At 44.1% G+C, this 16070-nt stretch overlaps 2 protein-coding genes and 3 non-coding genes across 5 annotated transcripts; 1 reads left to right on the top strand and 4 right to left on the bottom strand.

Annotated features, from left to right (window-relative positions):
* Positions 1-31: 31 nt before the first annotated feature.
* Positions 32-4597, bottom strand: rpl7 (ribosomal protein L7). The gene is made up of 7 exons (XM_086192270.1): positions 4540-4597; positions 3950-4049; positions 3652-3818; positions 3048-3185; positions 1533-1642; positions 455-670; positions 32-78 (listed from the first exon to the last, which is right to left on the bottom strand). Exons 1-6 carry the CDS (start codon positions 4551-4553, stop codon positions 462-464), a joined length of 738 nt encoding a protein of 245 aa, XP_086048396.1. The 5' UTR covers positions 4554-4597; the 3' UTR covers positions 32-78; positions 455-461.
* LOC147241656 (small nucleolar SNORD12/SNORD106) lies at positions 313-403 on the bottom strand. The gene has a single exon (XR_015111095.1). It is a non-coding gene; the product is annotated as a small nucleolar SNORD12/SNORD106 (small nucleolar RNA).
* LOC147241655 (small nucleolar SNORD12/SNORD106) lies at positions 1192-1281 on the bottom strand. Its single transcript, XR_015111094.1, has one exon. It is a non-coding gene; the product is annotated as a small nucleolar SNORD12/SNORD106 (small nucleolar RNA).
* On the bottom strand, positions 2771-2862 carry LOC147241654 (small nucleolar SNORD12/SNORD106). The gene has a single exon (XR_015111093.1). It is a non-coding gene; the product is annotated as a small nucleolar SNORD12/SNORD106 (small nucleolar RNA).
* A 328-nt stretch (positions 4598-4925) lies between the features above and the next one.
* On the top strand, positions 4926-15546 carry rdh10a (retinol dehydrogenase 10a). The gene is made up of 6 exons (XM_086192268.1): positions 4926-6838; positions 7254-7489; positions 12567-12665; positions 13683-13828; positions 14351-14482; positions 14575-15546. The coding sequence occupies exons 1-6, from the start codon at positions 6553-6555 to the stop codon at positions 14696-14698; spliced, it is 1023 nt and encodes a 340-aa protein (XP_086048394.1). The 5' UTR covers positions 4926-6552; the 3' UTR covers positions 14699-15546.
* Positions 15547-16070: the final 524 nt, after the last annotated feature.

Here is a 16070-nt window from a genome sequence, read left to right as displayed (position 1 = left end):
CAACACTGACAAAAATGACAAGACCAAGAAATATTTTTTTTCCAATGTTTTATTGTATATTTTTAGTCTTGTGAAAACCTGAAAAAGAAGAGAGGAGATTGTAACGGATGGGAGGGAATGTTGTCCACACAAGTCATCAGTCCAGTCCAGCCTGACAATGCTCTCAAACACTTTACCGTTATTCAATATTTAACTAGTGCTGCAAATTCTAGGATATAACATTTCTTATATTGCAAATAATCTGTCAAGCTGCATCCTCATCTTTTGCATCAAATATGGCATCTTGTGAATTACTGGAAGCGTGTTGGCTAAGGTGTGGTTTCAGACATATTTGGCTTATTCTCAGCTAGTTTTCACCATAGCCGATAAGACGGGGAAAAAATGATGCATCCTTAACCACACCCGGCAAGCCGCGCTTCTTCTGAGAGGCCACACATGTGTTCCAACAACTCACCATTGCTTCAGTTCATCCTCCTGATCATTCTGTTGATCTGATCCTCCCTGTTGCCGGCATCTCCTCCCTCCACAAAGTGTGTGGTCTTCTTGTTCATACCGCCGCGAGGTGACGACAGCTTGAAGGGCCACAGGAAGTTGTTGGCAGGTTTGAAGTTCTTTCCAACTGTGTAAATCTCATGGATGAGGTCCTCCACACAGATGATACCGTATTTGCCTGATGAAAAAGCAAGTCAACAAGTCACCACACAAGATGGCATTCCCTTGGACAGCTCGTGGAGGAAAGAGATCAGACTAATCTAGTAAATGTTGTTACGGCCATTGAGGGCTCCACCATTGTACCGCTCCTGCTTTTTTAATCTGAAACAAAGAAAATCCCAATCTTTGTGTCATTTTACTGTCAGGTGGGACGTCTAAGACTAGCTGGGGGTGGGGGTCATCCTTTTAACACAGGAATAGGCAACTCGGGTAGGAGGCTTAACCCCCCCCCCCCCCAATAGTATATAGACTGTTCCAATAAAGGCACCACCAACAGCCCCACCCTTGAGCAGGCTTCAAAAGAGGGGATTTTACACACAATTTCCCTTAGTAAGTCTTTACTAGTGAGTTAAGACTTTCAACTGACTGACTAATCAGCATACAAGTCCGTCACAAAACAGACTGAAATTTGAAGGCTTAAATATAATGTAACTTTTTTATATAAAAGAAACAAACTAATTGTACAGCTGTTTTGGCTGGCAAGTGGTTTCAGACTCAACTGGCTTAGTTTGTAGTTTACTCACCACAGTCGATAAGACGGGGAAAAAAGTGTGCATCATTAACCACATCAGCTGCCAGACAAAACTTACCACAGACTTCACCTTAAATCCAAGGATTCTGACCAACTAAATATGGACCCGATATATTTAGGTAGTTGCAAGATATTCCAGCCAAAAAGGCACTGATTTATCCTGCATGATGTTCAATTAAAACCTGAATTTTAAGTTTTAATCTTTCTTCATGATGATCAAAACAAATGTGGCCACAACTGTCCAGTGAGCCCCACCATGTACTGTACAAGAAGTGAACGTGTGCGTTACCGAGGGCCTTCTCCACCAGAGCGTTGTCTGTGAGAGCGATGCGCTGTTTCCTCATCCTGCCGTGACCACGTTTGTAGATGAGCTCACGCACAGACTTCAGGTTGGGGTATCTGAGAGGAAACAGCAGGTAAGAAGTTGGGTCAGAAAGCCTGAGGTCACAAATCAGTTTCATCCTCAACCCAATGAGGATGTACAATGAAGCTGTGCACCTCCTGAACCTTCATAGTTCTCAAGGTTGGTGAACAAAGACTTTAAGAATCTTCACACTTACAATTTCCCCCTGCAAGTTTTCCAGGTTTTCCTTTTGACATCTCTACTCAAGCACTGCACGTCAAGTTCGTAAAGGATAGGTTTGGACTCGTCTATTGCAGAGCTAGTCCACAGTATCAAACATCCACGTTAGCAAAACATCCATCTTTCAAGCCAATACAGCTCACTCTCCAACATATCCGAGGCAAACGGGAGCTCGTCTTAACAGTTGCACCCCAGCCATCTAGCAAACTAAGTATCTGGATGCTCAGCGCATGGAAGCTAAGTCAGATTTCCACCTAAATTATAACTGAAGGTCTGGAAATTAAGCTAAAGAACAGGAAGTTCTAAAGTTTTTCCAGGCACGAATGACACGTGAATGTCAAGAGTTGCCTCGTGGTGATAAGCAGCAGGTGGTGCACTAATTCTCCCTCGAAGGTGCAGCAAGATCACACTAATCAGAGGAGCATCAGTCCCACTTCTAACATTAATAATACGGGGTGGGGAAGAGATTGATATGAAACATTCTGATGTGAAATGGAAGTTTTGAACAACTTATATTACTGTTAGGTGCTCTTGGAAGAGTGTTGTTACAGCCTCGACAAGCCCCTTCGATCACATGATACACATACATCACCATTGATTTATCGCATCAATTTCCTCATTTCTCCAACCCCTAAATTTTTTGAGTGAACATTCCCCCTGTGTAAAATTTGTGAGATTTATTCAAATTTTCAGTTTCCACTCAGTGATTTCACATGCAAAAGATGCACATCAAATGAGTTGGATGGAAACACCTGAAGAGACTGGAGCCCAGAAAACCTTTAGGAGGCTTCAGCATGAGCTGCTGCATGTAAGACACCAGCTCCAAGTCGTGAAGCAAGTTTTAATCATGGCCATGTCAAAATATCCCTTGTTGAAACTCCAGATTGAGAAATTCATAAAGTGTGTTATTTCATAAACAAAATTAGTACATAAACCTCATATGGAATGTGGTTTCAGACAAAACTGGCTTTGTTTCAGTCAGTATTCACCATGGTCGATATGATGGGGAAAAAAGTTCAGCATCATTAACCACATTCCAGAGGCGGAGGATCTGTAGTCGTTGGTAACTGCTTCTCTCTCTACACCATGGTCAGATCCCAGTGCGATGAACCGAAATGCAACGAGAGCACAGCAGAAACTACATTTCCACTTAGTTAATCTTAATGACCTACAGCACAAGGAACTCCAAATTTTTGCCTTCAGGAAGGAATCGAGCCTTACCCCCAGGCGATGTAAGGCTCAGCGATCCTGAGCATGTTGATTGAGGCCTTGTTCAGCTTGACGAAGACGCCATTGAAGATCTGGCGCAGACGGAGCAGCTGCAGAACTTTGCGGACCTTTGGGCTGACGCCATTGATACTAGAAACACACAACAGTAGCAATTAGCATGTTTCAATAAGGACAAACGCAGACTCCTGTACTCATTGTGGTTTCAGAAGCAATTGGCTTATTTTAGACATTGGTATCACCATGGTCGATAAGTCGGGGAAAGAGAGCACATCATTAACCACATGAACATTAATTGATCTAATAACACATGTAGCATTTACATGGATTGTTATCAAATTTTCAAATAAGGGTCATAAACAGCTGCTCCCAAATCTCACTACTTGGGTTCCATCAGAATTAGTTTATAAAACTCTTGACAGATGATTTGGTGCCCAATACACCAGAAGCTTGACACAACAACATTAGAAGAAGTGGAATCATATGTAAAGCTAAACTAAAACTAGTTAGGAATTAGTTTTTCAAAATGAAATCTGTTTTACAATCCATGTAAATGTTAGTCACAACTGGAATAAACTATACCATATCCATCACTTACCCTCTGATCCTGATAACAAAGGCCAGTTTGGGCTCAGCTGGTACGTAGTAGTTTCCTACTTTGCGAGCTGTACGGGACATACGGATTTCACGCCTGTACATCTGCCTGTACTCCTTGTGGTACTTCTCGGCCCTCTTGTAGATCAGTTTCCTGGCCACTTTGCGAGCCTAAAGTCGTTAAGGATACATGCTCAGTCAATGCAAGGCTAAAAAACACTTTCAGCCGCACAAGTATTCGAATACTGTTAAACTTAGTTCCAAACCAACAATGTAAACGTGGTGCGACGGAGACAACTTACCTTTTTCTCCGCCAGCATCTTCTTGATGCGTACGGCCTTCATGGCGGCGAAGGCCTTTCGCCTTTTCAAAAGGCTCTCAGGGACCGCCGGAACCTTTTTTCTACAAAAAAATTATAGTTTTAGACCAAAGTTATAACACATGAAAAAAAAAAACTTACGCACATGACGTACGACACTGACATCTTTCTCACCGGTGCTAAGCTAGCTGCCGACCTGCTCGCTAGCTACAACAAATGTTGGGTTAACGGCTCTCAATGGGAGAGGCAAACCAATGCAAGTCGGACACAGTAACAGCACCATTCCACACTATAAACAGATAACATCTTACTTTGTTTCTATGTTAGAGTACAAACTGGCTATGGTCAATTTTTGAATGCATGAGGGCTCACCAGCCATGTTCTACTCGATAGCAAGGATACACACGGTCTCAATAAAGTATTCAATACCCAAATAATAACTGCAATCCTGACCAATACGCGTTAAATTCTCATTTGTATCAACTAATGTATCCATCAGAGGTGAAAAAACTGTGAAAATTGTTTTTTAAAAGTTAGATGATGTTAGATTATACTACAGTGGCAAACACTCACTCTGCGTCCGCCATTGCGTCCACCGAGAAAGAGAAATAATCTTTTGCGCATGTGCGGGTTAAAGGAGCGAGGACCCCTCGGAAATGCCCTCCAACTGCCTGAGATTTAATAATAAGAATTAAAAAGATGTTTTTTTTTAGACGTGTTTTTTTCAGCCTTAATTTTTGACCGTCATGTCGTTAGATATGACAAGGCTTAATTTGGATGGCGTTATTGTTGGTTCAACATCAAATTTTGAAAAGTTGACATGAACATGAATGAGAGTACATTCACTTATTTCTTTCATGTTTAGTCTTTTATATTAGAGAATGTAAATTGATGCGAGACACAATAGTTTATTCTCAATTTAATTTAATTTCTTTTTATAATTACCATTTGATAGTTTTTGTGTACTCCGGCTGGTCCGGCAGAGGGCGTAAACACTTCATCTTGCAGGCCAGTGTCAGCGAGCGTCCGCAGCTGGGGGGACGACGACTGCTGAACATCTTCACACTAAAGAAAAGACCATATGGTCTTCTTGACGGTGTAAATCACAGGCAGAGGGTGCAGGCTATTTCAGATAAAGTACATGGCGATAAAAGTATTTTATACTGTGGTAACCATGCATTTTGAATCAAAGTAAATTGTTGACATTACCTGTTTTTCATTTAAGAGTAAACCAAAACCACATTATGCAAACATTTTAAATGCAATTGTTTTCCTTTGCTTTTTGAAGGTTTTAATCTTCTAAAACTGAGAGATTCAACCACTGAGTTATTTTATCCATCATAATGTTTGTGTTGTATTGAGGAAAGTGACCAACTTTCAAAAGCCAGCTGCATTTGACCGTGAATCCTTTTCTAACAGAACACTTCAAAGGCATTGAGTACATTTAGGTGTTAGTAAATGATTTCAATTTCCATCTTGCCGCGACACGCCCACCACACTGGAGGAGCCGTGCTGCAGATGGTTGCACAACGTCCAAAACGTGCGTTAGATAAGAGGGAGACACTGGTGAAGAAGGCGCGCCTCTTCCTCTGGAAGGCATATGTGTCTCTCTTGGCCTTTGAGTTTATGTATAATTGATGTGAAATTCATTATTAACCTTCATATAGAATGAAAAATAGCGCAGTCTGCCTGAAACATGTTGAATGCCTGTCTTACGCCTGTCAGGGTGCGTACCATATAGATTCACTTTCACTTTCCGCAGTGCGCTGATTGCAACGGATCCCTCCCCTCTTTCTTGTATCAATTCAGTGTTGAGCTCAATAAATATTTTATAAATCATCTCTAAAGATTAATATTGGCCGCCGGAAGTCGGTTTGAAGTATTTAATATTATTGATCCCTATCCCAATCTTAATCCCAGTAGGAATACAAAAAAAATATCAAGGAAATCTCATCAGACCTATCAATCTGTTTAATCTTTGAACTATATATTTTTTTAAATTTCAAATAGCTAATTAGAAAGTGGGTAAAGCGTTTTTTTTTGTTTTTTTTAAAGGCTCAATCCGAAAGTTGCGGTGGCTTGTAAAGAACAGACTTCTATTATCGCTCCTGTGGGTATTGAACGGGAAATAAATCGCATTAAATTAGTGTTAAGTAAAACAGTTTGAGGTTACATCACCTCTGAGCGGATTGTATGGGGCTGACAGGCGCTCCAGCTCCAGCCTATTGGCTCCAGCGGTGCTGGGTGGACTGAATAAATAGCGAGGAGATGCGCTTCAGGGATGAGATGTGAGTAGCAGAGCAGCAGAGGAAGTGGGAGGCTCGGTCCGCGGCTGCTGCTCCCAACAACTCACGGTGACTGACTGAGCTGCAACTTTCATTCACAAGTTTCAAGTTTGCTCTACTCGCGTGTTTTTGTTGGGCTTTTTCCGCCCCCCTTGGGTCACTTTTCTTCCTTCCTGTTTGCACTGATTTGTCGGTTTCTGCAGCAAACAGGTTGCAAGACGGGAACCTTCCGTGCGCTGCTCCTTATTTTTCTTCTTCTTCTTCTTCTTCCGCTGCTCGTTCTTAAATTTGGTCCGCCAAGATGATGATAATCATCGCGGAGTTCTTCGTAGTTATTTTAAAGGTACTCTGGGCTTTTGTAACCGCCGGAGCTAAGTGGGTGGTGAGGCCCAAAGAGAAGAGCGTGGCTGGACAGGTGTGCGTAATCACCGGGGCTGGAAGCGGCCTCGGGCGGCTCTTCGCTAAGGAGTTCGCCCGGAGACGAGCGATACTGGTGCTATGGGACATAAACAGCCAAAGCAACGAGGAAACGGCGGAGATGGTGCGACAGATATATCACGAGCTGGACACTCCTATAACCAAAGACGGTAAATCAGCTTTGTGTGTGTGTGTGTGTGTGTGTGTGTGTGCGCGCGCAGGCATTCGATATTTTTATTATCTGCATTGGCAAGTTCTATTTGGAGCCACCATACAAAACAATTAAGTCCCATAATGAGTACTGCAGTGGTTGCCATGGTTGCATAAAGTTTCATATTTAGGCTATAACCTCGCTGACCTTTGAATGATTGTTCTGGCAGTAACATCCACAAGTCTGTTAATAATTGAAAGCTGACTGTTTCCTATATTAATGTCAGCAGACTGATTCAAGCTGTGGACGCTTAACAGCCAAGAATATTTATACTCCTATTCCATGTGTAACACTAGCAGCATGCAACCCAAACTTGTTGATCTGATCGTCTACACACTTGGTTTTTGCTTGTTTGTTTTTGTTTTTCCCCACAGGACCCTTAGGAGGGGTCGAGGAAGTGCCTCCTTTCCAGCCTCAAGTCTACACCTATGTGTGTGACGTGGGAAAGCGGGAGAGTGTGTATTCCACAGCTGAGAAGGTGCGTCGGGAGGTGGGAGAAGTTGACATACTGATCAACAACGCCGGCGTGGTCTCTGGTCATCACCTCCTGGAGTGTCCCGATGAACTGATTGAACGAACCATGGTGGTCAACTGTCACGCGCACTTCTGGGTGAGATGCACAAACAGTCAAAGCTGCCAAAAAAACGGGGGAAAAAAAACAAACGTGTGCGTTGGCATGTGGACAGAGTTAAAGCCGTCATGTGCGATGGCATCATTCCCACATGTTTCCATGACCACAATGTTGGCAAGTGTGTTTACTTGTTCGCAGGAATGTTTCCACTCTGACATGCATGCCTACTCATAATCTTATCCTCTCTCACGTGCCAAATTTTTCAAGAATCAGTTTGTGTAGGTATGTGCGAGCGCCTGCCTGCCTGTGTCAGGAATGAGAAAACCATAAATAGCTGCTTTGCATTTCAGCGCCATTTAGTTCCAGTCTTGTCTGGGTGATTCCTGACATGTCTTGCGCTACTTTAACGGTGTAATTTTGCACCCATCCGTCCTGCAGGATGGATGCAAGCTGTGTAGGCAGGTTGCCTATTAGGATTTCTCCATACCTTGCAGTGTGAAGGTTAGGTGGACCTGGTGTAGATAAGCTTGTGTGTGTGTGTGTGTGTGTGTGTGGAGGTGTTGCAGCCTGCCACAGAAATCAATTGAAAAGAGTGATGGCATCCTGGGTGCTGTTTGCCTTTAAAGCCCTCTCCTTTCTTCTTGTCACTCTAATCAAAGTCAGTAAATTGTGATCGATGCCTGGCTCAGCTGCCCGTGTCGGACTGTAACACTTTTTTTTTTTCTTTTAAACTTTTTTTTTTTTTTTTTTTGTCCGTTTTTCTGGAGAGCGATTTGAAGCTTCTTGACAGAGAATCTCACGTAATTCCTTTTTACAACTGTGCTGTTTGGGTGGCAGATTTGGGAATTCTTCATAGGCGTCTGTGTTTGTGTTCTCCCGTAATCTGTGTAGAGCGTGGTTTCTGTGTGTGTGCGGGGGGGGGGGGTAGATGAAAGAAGGTCTTAATGAATGGCGACAGCCCGAATAGAGGATGTGGTTCATTAAAGACACAAGCTAGATGAATAGAGCTTAGACTAACAGGAACCTGCTCACTGTCCCGTCTTATCCAAACAAAGTACAGTTGCAAATCTCTTTATTTTACTGTTACAACACGATGGTTGAAAATGTCAGTACACTGCACTTTAAAAGCTTTTTATATAAGATGGGGAGACTTAGGGGAAAAAAAGGGGGAAAGCTTCACTCTCCAGGAGACCTCAGGGAAGCAACAAAACCTCCTCCCCACCTTTTCTGATCCCAGAGCAACATGACAGCAGGTTCCCTTCAACTAAAATACACTCTGGAGTGAAAGAAGATGAGTGTATTTTATGTGTAAGCTATCATCAGACCATTATTAATCCCAGAGGGGAAAATCAGGATATGTTTCCAAAGCTGTTGGACTGTGTGGTGGGAATAATACAGGAACGGAGACATGAGCAGGAAGCGGATGGTAATCGTAGTGTGTGTATGGGTGTCTGCCAGACCGACCCAGACCCCACACTTCTATCCACAGGCCCTCTAAGACTCCTCCCAACCTGATTTTTGGAGGCAGTGGGTGCAGCTGCATGGGAGTCACGGAGGCCAACTCTGTTCATCCGGCTCTACCACACACACACACGGACAAACCGCTATGATTCAGTCCCTCGCTCCATCACATTTCATTTGTCTGATGCTTTGATTAGTCCAGCTGGTGATGTGTGATCTTTTTTTTTTTTAGTCATTCCGCGCTTGGCGATGTGCACTGGTTTCACCCGCTGTAACCAGAGTTGCTGCGCTCAGTGGGATGACAGGAAATTGTCCTTGGCATCTTGAGCTGGTTATCCAACAGGTGGTTTATGAACAATGAGCAGTAATGCGCCTTCGCATGGAAAGCTCAGTGTGCTGGCGAGTGACATGGCGGGAAAAGAGCAAGAGGAGAGTCGTCAGTGCCGTCCCATCCGCAGGCGAGGCGAGAGAGTAATGGTAAGCTGCTACTGACCCACTTTAACTGACAATTGGTTTCTTGTCCCTGGATCAGCTTGACAAGATGCCAGGCGACAGGAGCCAAGTTTCGCAGGCCGCATTCCTGCTGTAGCCAGAGAAAGGAGGCAGCCAGGCAGAAGGGTCCTACTTGACTGGTTTTATATGGGCCCCTCCTTAGGCCTGGTGCACCTGTACCCTTCAGTGGAGCGAGGCTTGACTATTCTCAGGATGGGTCACTCTTCAAGCACGTACCTGTTTATGACCAGAAGGATGGGATGAGGCTGAGAGCTGAGAATGGGGGGGGGGGGGGGAACTTGTGATAAAGTTAACGTTTGGAGCCCAAACTAGTTTTCTGCAGCTGTTTTTTTTTTTTTTAATTATTATTTTATTATTTGCCTCTTTTAATTTGATTTTGCTGTAAACTGCACTCGTCGTACAAGCACCTGTGTTTGGAGGCCTTCTCTTTACGGCCGTACTTGTCGGTTTGCGTCTGTCACCTTTCGTTGGCCACTAAAACCCACCCGCTCCCATTCTATGATGTGCTGAAGGATCAGACTTGAGTTCCACCATGTTCCCTCCCATCCTCTTGTCCTGGGAGAAGTCAGCCTAATTAAATGTCCATCTGGTCTGATGCAAAGGCCAATATTTTGTTCATATTCCTGATGGTCAAGCGTTAGCACTAATGCAGCCTGACACCCCAGGTGCAAGAAGCTTTGTGTGGCTTAAATGCTCCTGGGGGCCACGCACCAATTAGGTGGTGCAGCGGGCAGGGTAGCCTCGCATAGGCTGAGGAGGCCCGGCTGTGTCAGCGGGTAATTTAGCGGAACAAGGGAGCGTTGAGACCCAATTACGGCGGCTCTGATGTTAGACACGAGCCCCCGGTTGCCTTCACACATTTTGTGTCTGATAGGTCAGCAGGGGTCACACCCGCATGCCAGAGCTGCCATGAGAAGCACGACATCATGGGAGCGAGGGAGAGAGTAGGGACAGTCGGTCACGTTTAGCCCCGTCCACCCGTTCCAGGGAGTCTGCCTTTTCTTCAACAATCCCAGTTATATTCAGGCCACGCAGCAAAATTGTCCAGTTGTATCTGAGTGCTGGCTTGAGTCTGAGAGTATCCTGCCAGATCAATTCATTCCTTTCTGTCTGAAAGTTGCTGTGGGAGTGGAAACCTGGGCTCAAGTCAGATATGGGCATATCTAAGTTATTGCTGCATTTGCACGCAACACTCTCCCTCATCCGTAGCCATTCTGGCTCGCAGAGGCCTTCCTCCGCTTCGAGCGCTTTCTCTCCCTCTCCTTTGGGGCCCGGTATTCAATGAACTACATATTGCAGCAACTTAAAATTTATATCTGGGACAAGTGCAGATGTTTGGATTTGGTTTGATTAGCCAGCCAGTCTAGATCTGACTGGTGCCAGGTGAATACAACTGGAAACGATGAGTAGATGCAAAGTCTATCAGTACTCAAAGGGTCTGACGCAGGTTTTAATGAGGCTTTTCCTCCCTTGCCAGTGGTTTCATGACTGCACTACCTGGTACCACGCTAGTTCTCTCTCTCTCTGCACTCCCCTCCTACAACTGTTTATGAAGGAGGCTGATTCACTTCTCTGGCCAGACCTTCATACTGTACCAACCAATTAAGCTGTTACCGTTCATTTATACGACCACAGGATTATTGGAAATGAGGAATAAAACCGTCAAGAGTAATAATCAGTGCTCGCTCAAATTTTCCACTGCACAAAGTGGTGTCTTTTTTTTTTATTTTATGAAAAGTCTGCCCTCCAACTGAAAACCAAGAGGTACTACTCTGTCTCTTTCCTTTGCCATGTCATTGACCCCGTGAAAGAAAAAAAGGTGACCGGCTGCATTCATTGTTCTTTTCTTACGGCAGCCGCTCCCGACTTGAATAGATTTTCGCTCTGCTCCCAACAAAAGACCTGCTGGTTGTTTGTTGACCTCCTAGTGGGAGAGTGATTGGTTAGTTCCTATCATCACCGCTGTCACATGTCACACCTACTGATTGGCTCCTGCTGTGTCCAGGGAAGCTCCAAAGTCCGCAGACGAGCAGAATGAAGAAACACTGTAGAGGCTGATCAGTTGCTCTTGCACTTAAAATTTCACAAATAACCCTAACCTCTATCCATGCTTGAAATGCTGCACAGCTTTAATCCGGTACCTGTGTTGAATTAACCACTGGCACTCTGAGGTCATGTGAGATGAGTGTGAAGAATCGGGGAAAGGCATTTTTAGAATGGGAACATCAGTCGTGTTTTTTTTTTTTCATTTCCAAACAAAGCGGGGGTGTAGCAGTGTTTCCAGTCTGTTTTTTAGAGGGGCTAAAATGTCACCGTACTGTGAAAACTGAAGGGTAAATGTAACAAACAAAAAAAAAGTGGGTTTTTTTTGGCAGCCTTGACTGATTTTCTCAAGTCTGAAAAGTGAAGCCAATACTAGTGTTATTCCTCATTACGGCCACTGGGGGGCCTTTCCACTGGATGCAAAAGTCTGATAGAATAGAAATCGAATTGTTTTCAAAGGAAAATTCAATACGACATCACGTATATTATAGTCTGGTTTAGATTAACATGGATAATAAAGCCTAGACTACCTCGTGACCGTGGCTGTGCTGTATCAGCATCGACGCGCTCCTCCCTCCCCATCTAGATCTTTTCTAACCTACTCAGGCGCTCATGTGGTGAAAGTCTTTAATCTGGTGTCACTAGCGATTGTCCCGCTGAGTGGCCGTACAGCTGTGGCGCTACAGAGAGGCTGAATTGTGTTGAGTGAGCGCAGCTTCTGATCGGTGTTGTCACCAGCTCTTTAGTGGCGGGCACCAGATCTGTGTGGGAAAAGAACGGATTGAACCACGTACCTTCTGATCCATCACCCCCCCCCCCCCCCTTCTCATCTCACACCTGCCACGAAGAACCTCGCTTTTAAATTTTTGTGTATTAAAATGCCGCACCTCCAGAGCCAATTCCTTTTTGTGTGTGTTATGAATTCTCATTCAGACGCGTCTCTCCGCATCACCATGGAGAGGAGGAGGCGAGTGGGGTGGGGGGTGGGGGGTCGGCCGAGAGGATCAAAGGCCTTTGGCACAGACAAACTGCACAAGTGAACTAACCTTCCTCTTTTTTCCCCTCTGCCCTTCTGTCTCTTCTGTCCTTCCCCCTCTAGACCACCAAGGCGTTTCTCCCCAAGATGCTGGAGCTGAATCATGGTCACATTGTGACGGTTGCCAGCTCTCTGGGTTTATTCAGCACAGCTGGAGTGGAGGTTAGTATCATACACAGCACATACACACATCCATCGTTCCCACCATCCAGAAAACCCAGCGCCTTTTTTTTTTTTTTTTCTTTCTCCGAATCCCTCACTGTGCCAGCTCGCACACTGAGCCGGGGGAGGTTAGGCCCCCTTTCTCTTGTTGTCCCCGCGCCCGTTAAATTAAGGGACACAGATGCGCATTGGGGAGCCTCTTATAGATTTTTCTATCTGCATCAGTGGGGATGTTGGGGGGGGCCCCCATTGAGGTCTGGCCCCGGGACCAGAATGAGCTGACAGCTCTTCCATGGAACAGAGACATCTTCATCACTGCTTTGTGAGCAACTTGGTGCTCACTCAGTATTCAGGTCACAGCACATTTCCATGGTTAAGGTTCTGCTTTTTCATCCTATAGTGTTTTTTTTTTTTTCCTACCCCAGTGCAGTTTCCTTTTGTTGTTTTTAAATATTTAGTCCATTTGTCTCCATGAGTGCGTTTATTTTTACTCAACAGTTCACATTTACCCCCCTCCCCTTTTTTTCTTTTTTTTGACAGGGAACAGTGTCACTTTACAATGACCCTAAAGGGAGTACTCGTCTATTTTTGTTTTTTTTAATGAATGTTTGTTGCGCAAGCAGTCATCCATAAATATTAAGTGTCCTCCTTAAAGGCACCCAAGTGCTGTACCTATTATTCTTTCTGGAAATGCACGTTAATTTCAAGTAACCGAACCCCCCTCGTGTGTCATGTGGGCACAGTCAAATCTCTTGATCCCCAAATGTTTATCGACATGCATCTGTGGATGTTTCCATGGTGTACCACATCAAAACATTCCCTGCAAGCCGAGCGGTCTCCTGATGCACCGGAGAAGAATGCTAATGAAACTGTAGAACTTTTTTTTTTTTTTTGTGTGGCTGTATCATTAACAGCAAGAGGAGCCCTGTGTTACCCGCGGGGCGTGTTTGATAACGTTCTCTGAGGTCCCCCGAGTGCGCGTGAGGATAAACCTGTTCTTTCTTCGGATTCCCGTAGGATTACTGTGCCAGTAAGTTCGGTGCCATCGGGTTCCACGAGTCACTGAGCCATGAGCTGAAGGCCTCGGAGAAGGACGGCATCAACATGACTCTGGTGTGCCCTTACCTGGTGGACACGGGAATGTTCAAAGGCTGCAGGATAAGGTTCGCTTCATGTCACCGTCCAAGAGTTAATTGTGTTTGTGTGTTGCAAGTTTAAGGCTTTTCCTTGCACCTGGGATGAGTTTAGCATCTGTAATTTTCACCGTATTAAACCGCCTCTCAAATAGCATTTGATCTTCAAAGCAACACTTTGTGTGGAGACATTATAAAGTCACTTTAGTCAGCGCTCCAAACAAAGCGGGTGACTTTCCCAGGGGAGAACCTCTGCCAACAGGTGCACTTGGTCTTCCTCCACCACCACCACCACCCCCCACTGTATTAGTTTGTTTGATGGTGGCAGTCAGCAGGTTGCATCTTCTTTGGCTTTACAGCACCACAACTGTTCACAACAAGTTTTTTTTTTTTTAATTTTGGAGCACATCAATAGACTTTTTCTCCTCCCCTGGCCCTCTGAAAGCAGTTCCTTCCAGTGCAGAGGATAAAACTTAAAACCAAATGAGGTCAGAATGGTGGGTAAATAATTAGCATGTGATAAGTTTTTTGTTTTGTTTTCTGTGCACTCAGGAAGGAGATCGAGCCTTTCCTGCCTCCCTTGAAGCCGGAGTTCTGTGTGAAACAAGCCATGAGGGCCATCCTCACCGACCAGCCCATGATCTGTACACCTCGCATCGTCTATATGGTCAACTTCATGAAAAGGTGAGCCGCCCCCACCCCTGCTTTTACCGCTTAAGTTGCATCACTTCTAACCAGTTCAGGATTATCACCGGCCGCCCCGTCTCTGTCCTCAGCATCCTGCCGTTCGAGGCCATCGTGTGCATGTACCGGTTCCTTGGCGCAGACAAGTGCATGTACCCCTTCCTAGCGCAGAGAAAGGAGGCCATGAACAACAACGAGGCCAAGAATGGAATCTAGGGGGCATTGTTTGCAACACGAACAGGGGGCACATATACCTGCAAGCATGAGGAAACAACCACTGAGGATGAAATGGGGGACGGACGAACGGATGGATGGATGGATGGATGGATGGAAGGAAGGAAGGAAAGACTGAATCTAGGCTGGTGCACTTGCATTGAGCAAATGCAAAGGTTTACCATATTGTTCCTCTGGAACAAAGAAAGCTGTGTACTACACAAAGGATTTATTTGACTTTGTTTTTTTTTGTCTTTTTTTTAAGTTTGTTTAAAGAAACTTCTATATACTGTGTCACTAGTTTTTTGAAATCATACAGAAAAGGTATCCAATAATTAACTATTTACGTAATGTAGTCACCAGCCTTATCTAGTGTCATTGTGGAAATATACAGTATGTTACTGTACAGACAGTAAAAAAAAAAACAAAAAAAAACCTTCACTTTTTATTTTTTGTAGACATGCACTGTAATTGACAGATCTTTCTCCACACTGCCAGCAATCCTCTGTGTAGGAAGGTTCAACGAAGCATCTTTTCACTGCACACCCAACGTCTCGGCACGCGGAGGCTCCAAGAAATCCATCAAAATTAAAAAACAACACACATTTCAGTAAAAAAACCTGAACATTTTAACACATGTAGCATATTAAAGCCATTCCAAATGGAACGTGTGGCTTGTCCCTTAATGTCAAACGAATACACACACACACACACACAGTGAGAGTTGAACTACCATCCGAATGTAGAGGGAGAGAGGAAATGCATTTTTTTTAAAATTCTCTTTATTTTCAAGATCTGTGGTGTTTATATTGTAAATGTATCTGTTACCAATTTTTTATTTTTTTTTTTTTTTAAGAAAAAAATAACCCAACATAGGCTGTAAGTCACGGTGAACCACTGGCACATAGCTGAGGGAAGTGTGTATTAAAAACAGTAGCTTTCTGGTTTTTTTGTTTTGTTTTGTTTTGTTTTTTCCAAAGTAAAACTTCAACTGTCCTGTCCATTTGTCCACCTTGTTAAAGTGAAATGTGTATGTTATAAATGTTGTGAATACCCCAAGTTTCCCCCCTAAAAAAAATCAAATCTCCATATTTGATGTATTTTATATACTTTTTTTTGGGGGGGGGGGGTGACAAGTTGTTTGAATTTCAATTACATTCCAATGGGCGTCATTCCTTCAGTCACAGTGATGAGCCTAAATTCTCTACCTCTTAATTTTTTTGACAGTATGACATAAGCCTTTTTTTTTCTTTTTTTGTAAAAGACTGCTCCACGCCGAGCAAATGTGGTTCCAATGTTTAGTGTCTCTACCTAACTTAAATTAATAAAAATGATTTAGATTATTAAACGGCACTTTACTTTTTTTGGGGGGGGG

The sequence above is a fragment of the Aulostomus chinensis genome, chromosome 21, assembly GCF_037954235.1.
Source record: "Aulostomus chinensis isolate RoL2024-O1b breed Wild chromosome 21, RoL_Achi_v1.0, whole genome shotgun sequence".
NCBI lineage: Eukaryota > Metazoa > Chordata > Actinopteri > Syngnathiformes > Aulostomidae > Aulostomus > Aulostomus chinensis.
Note: the sequence above shows the minus strand (reverse complement) of the source record. Positions and strands in the feature narration are given on the sequence as shown.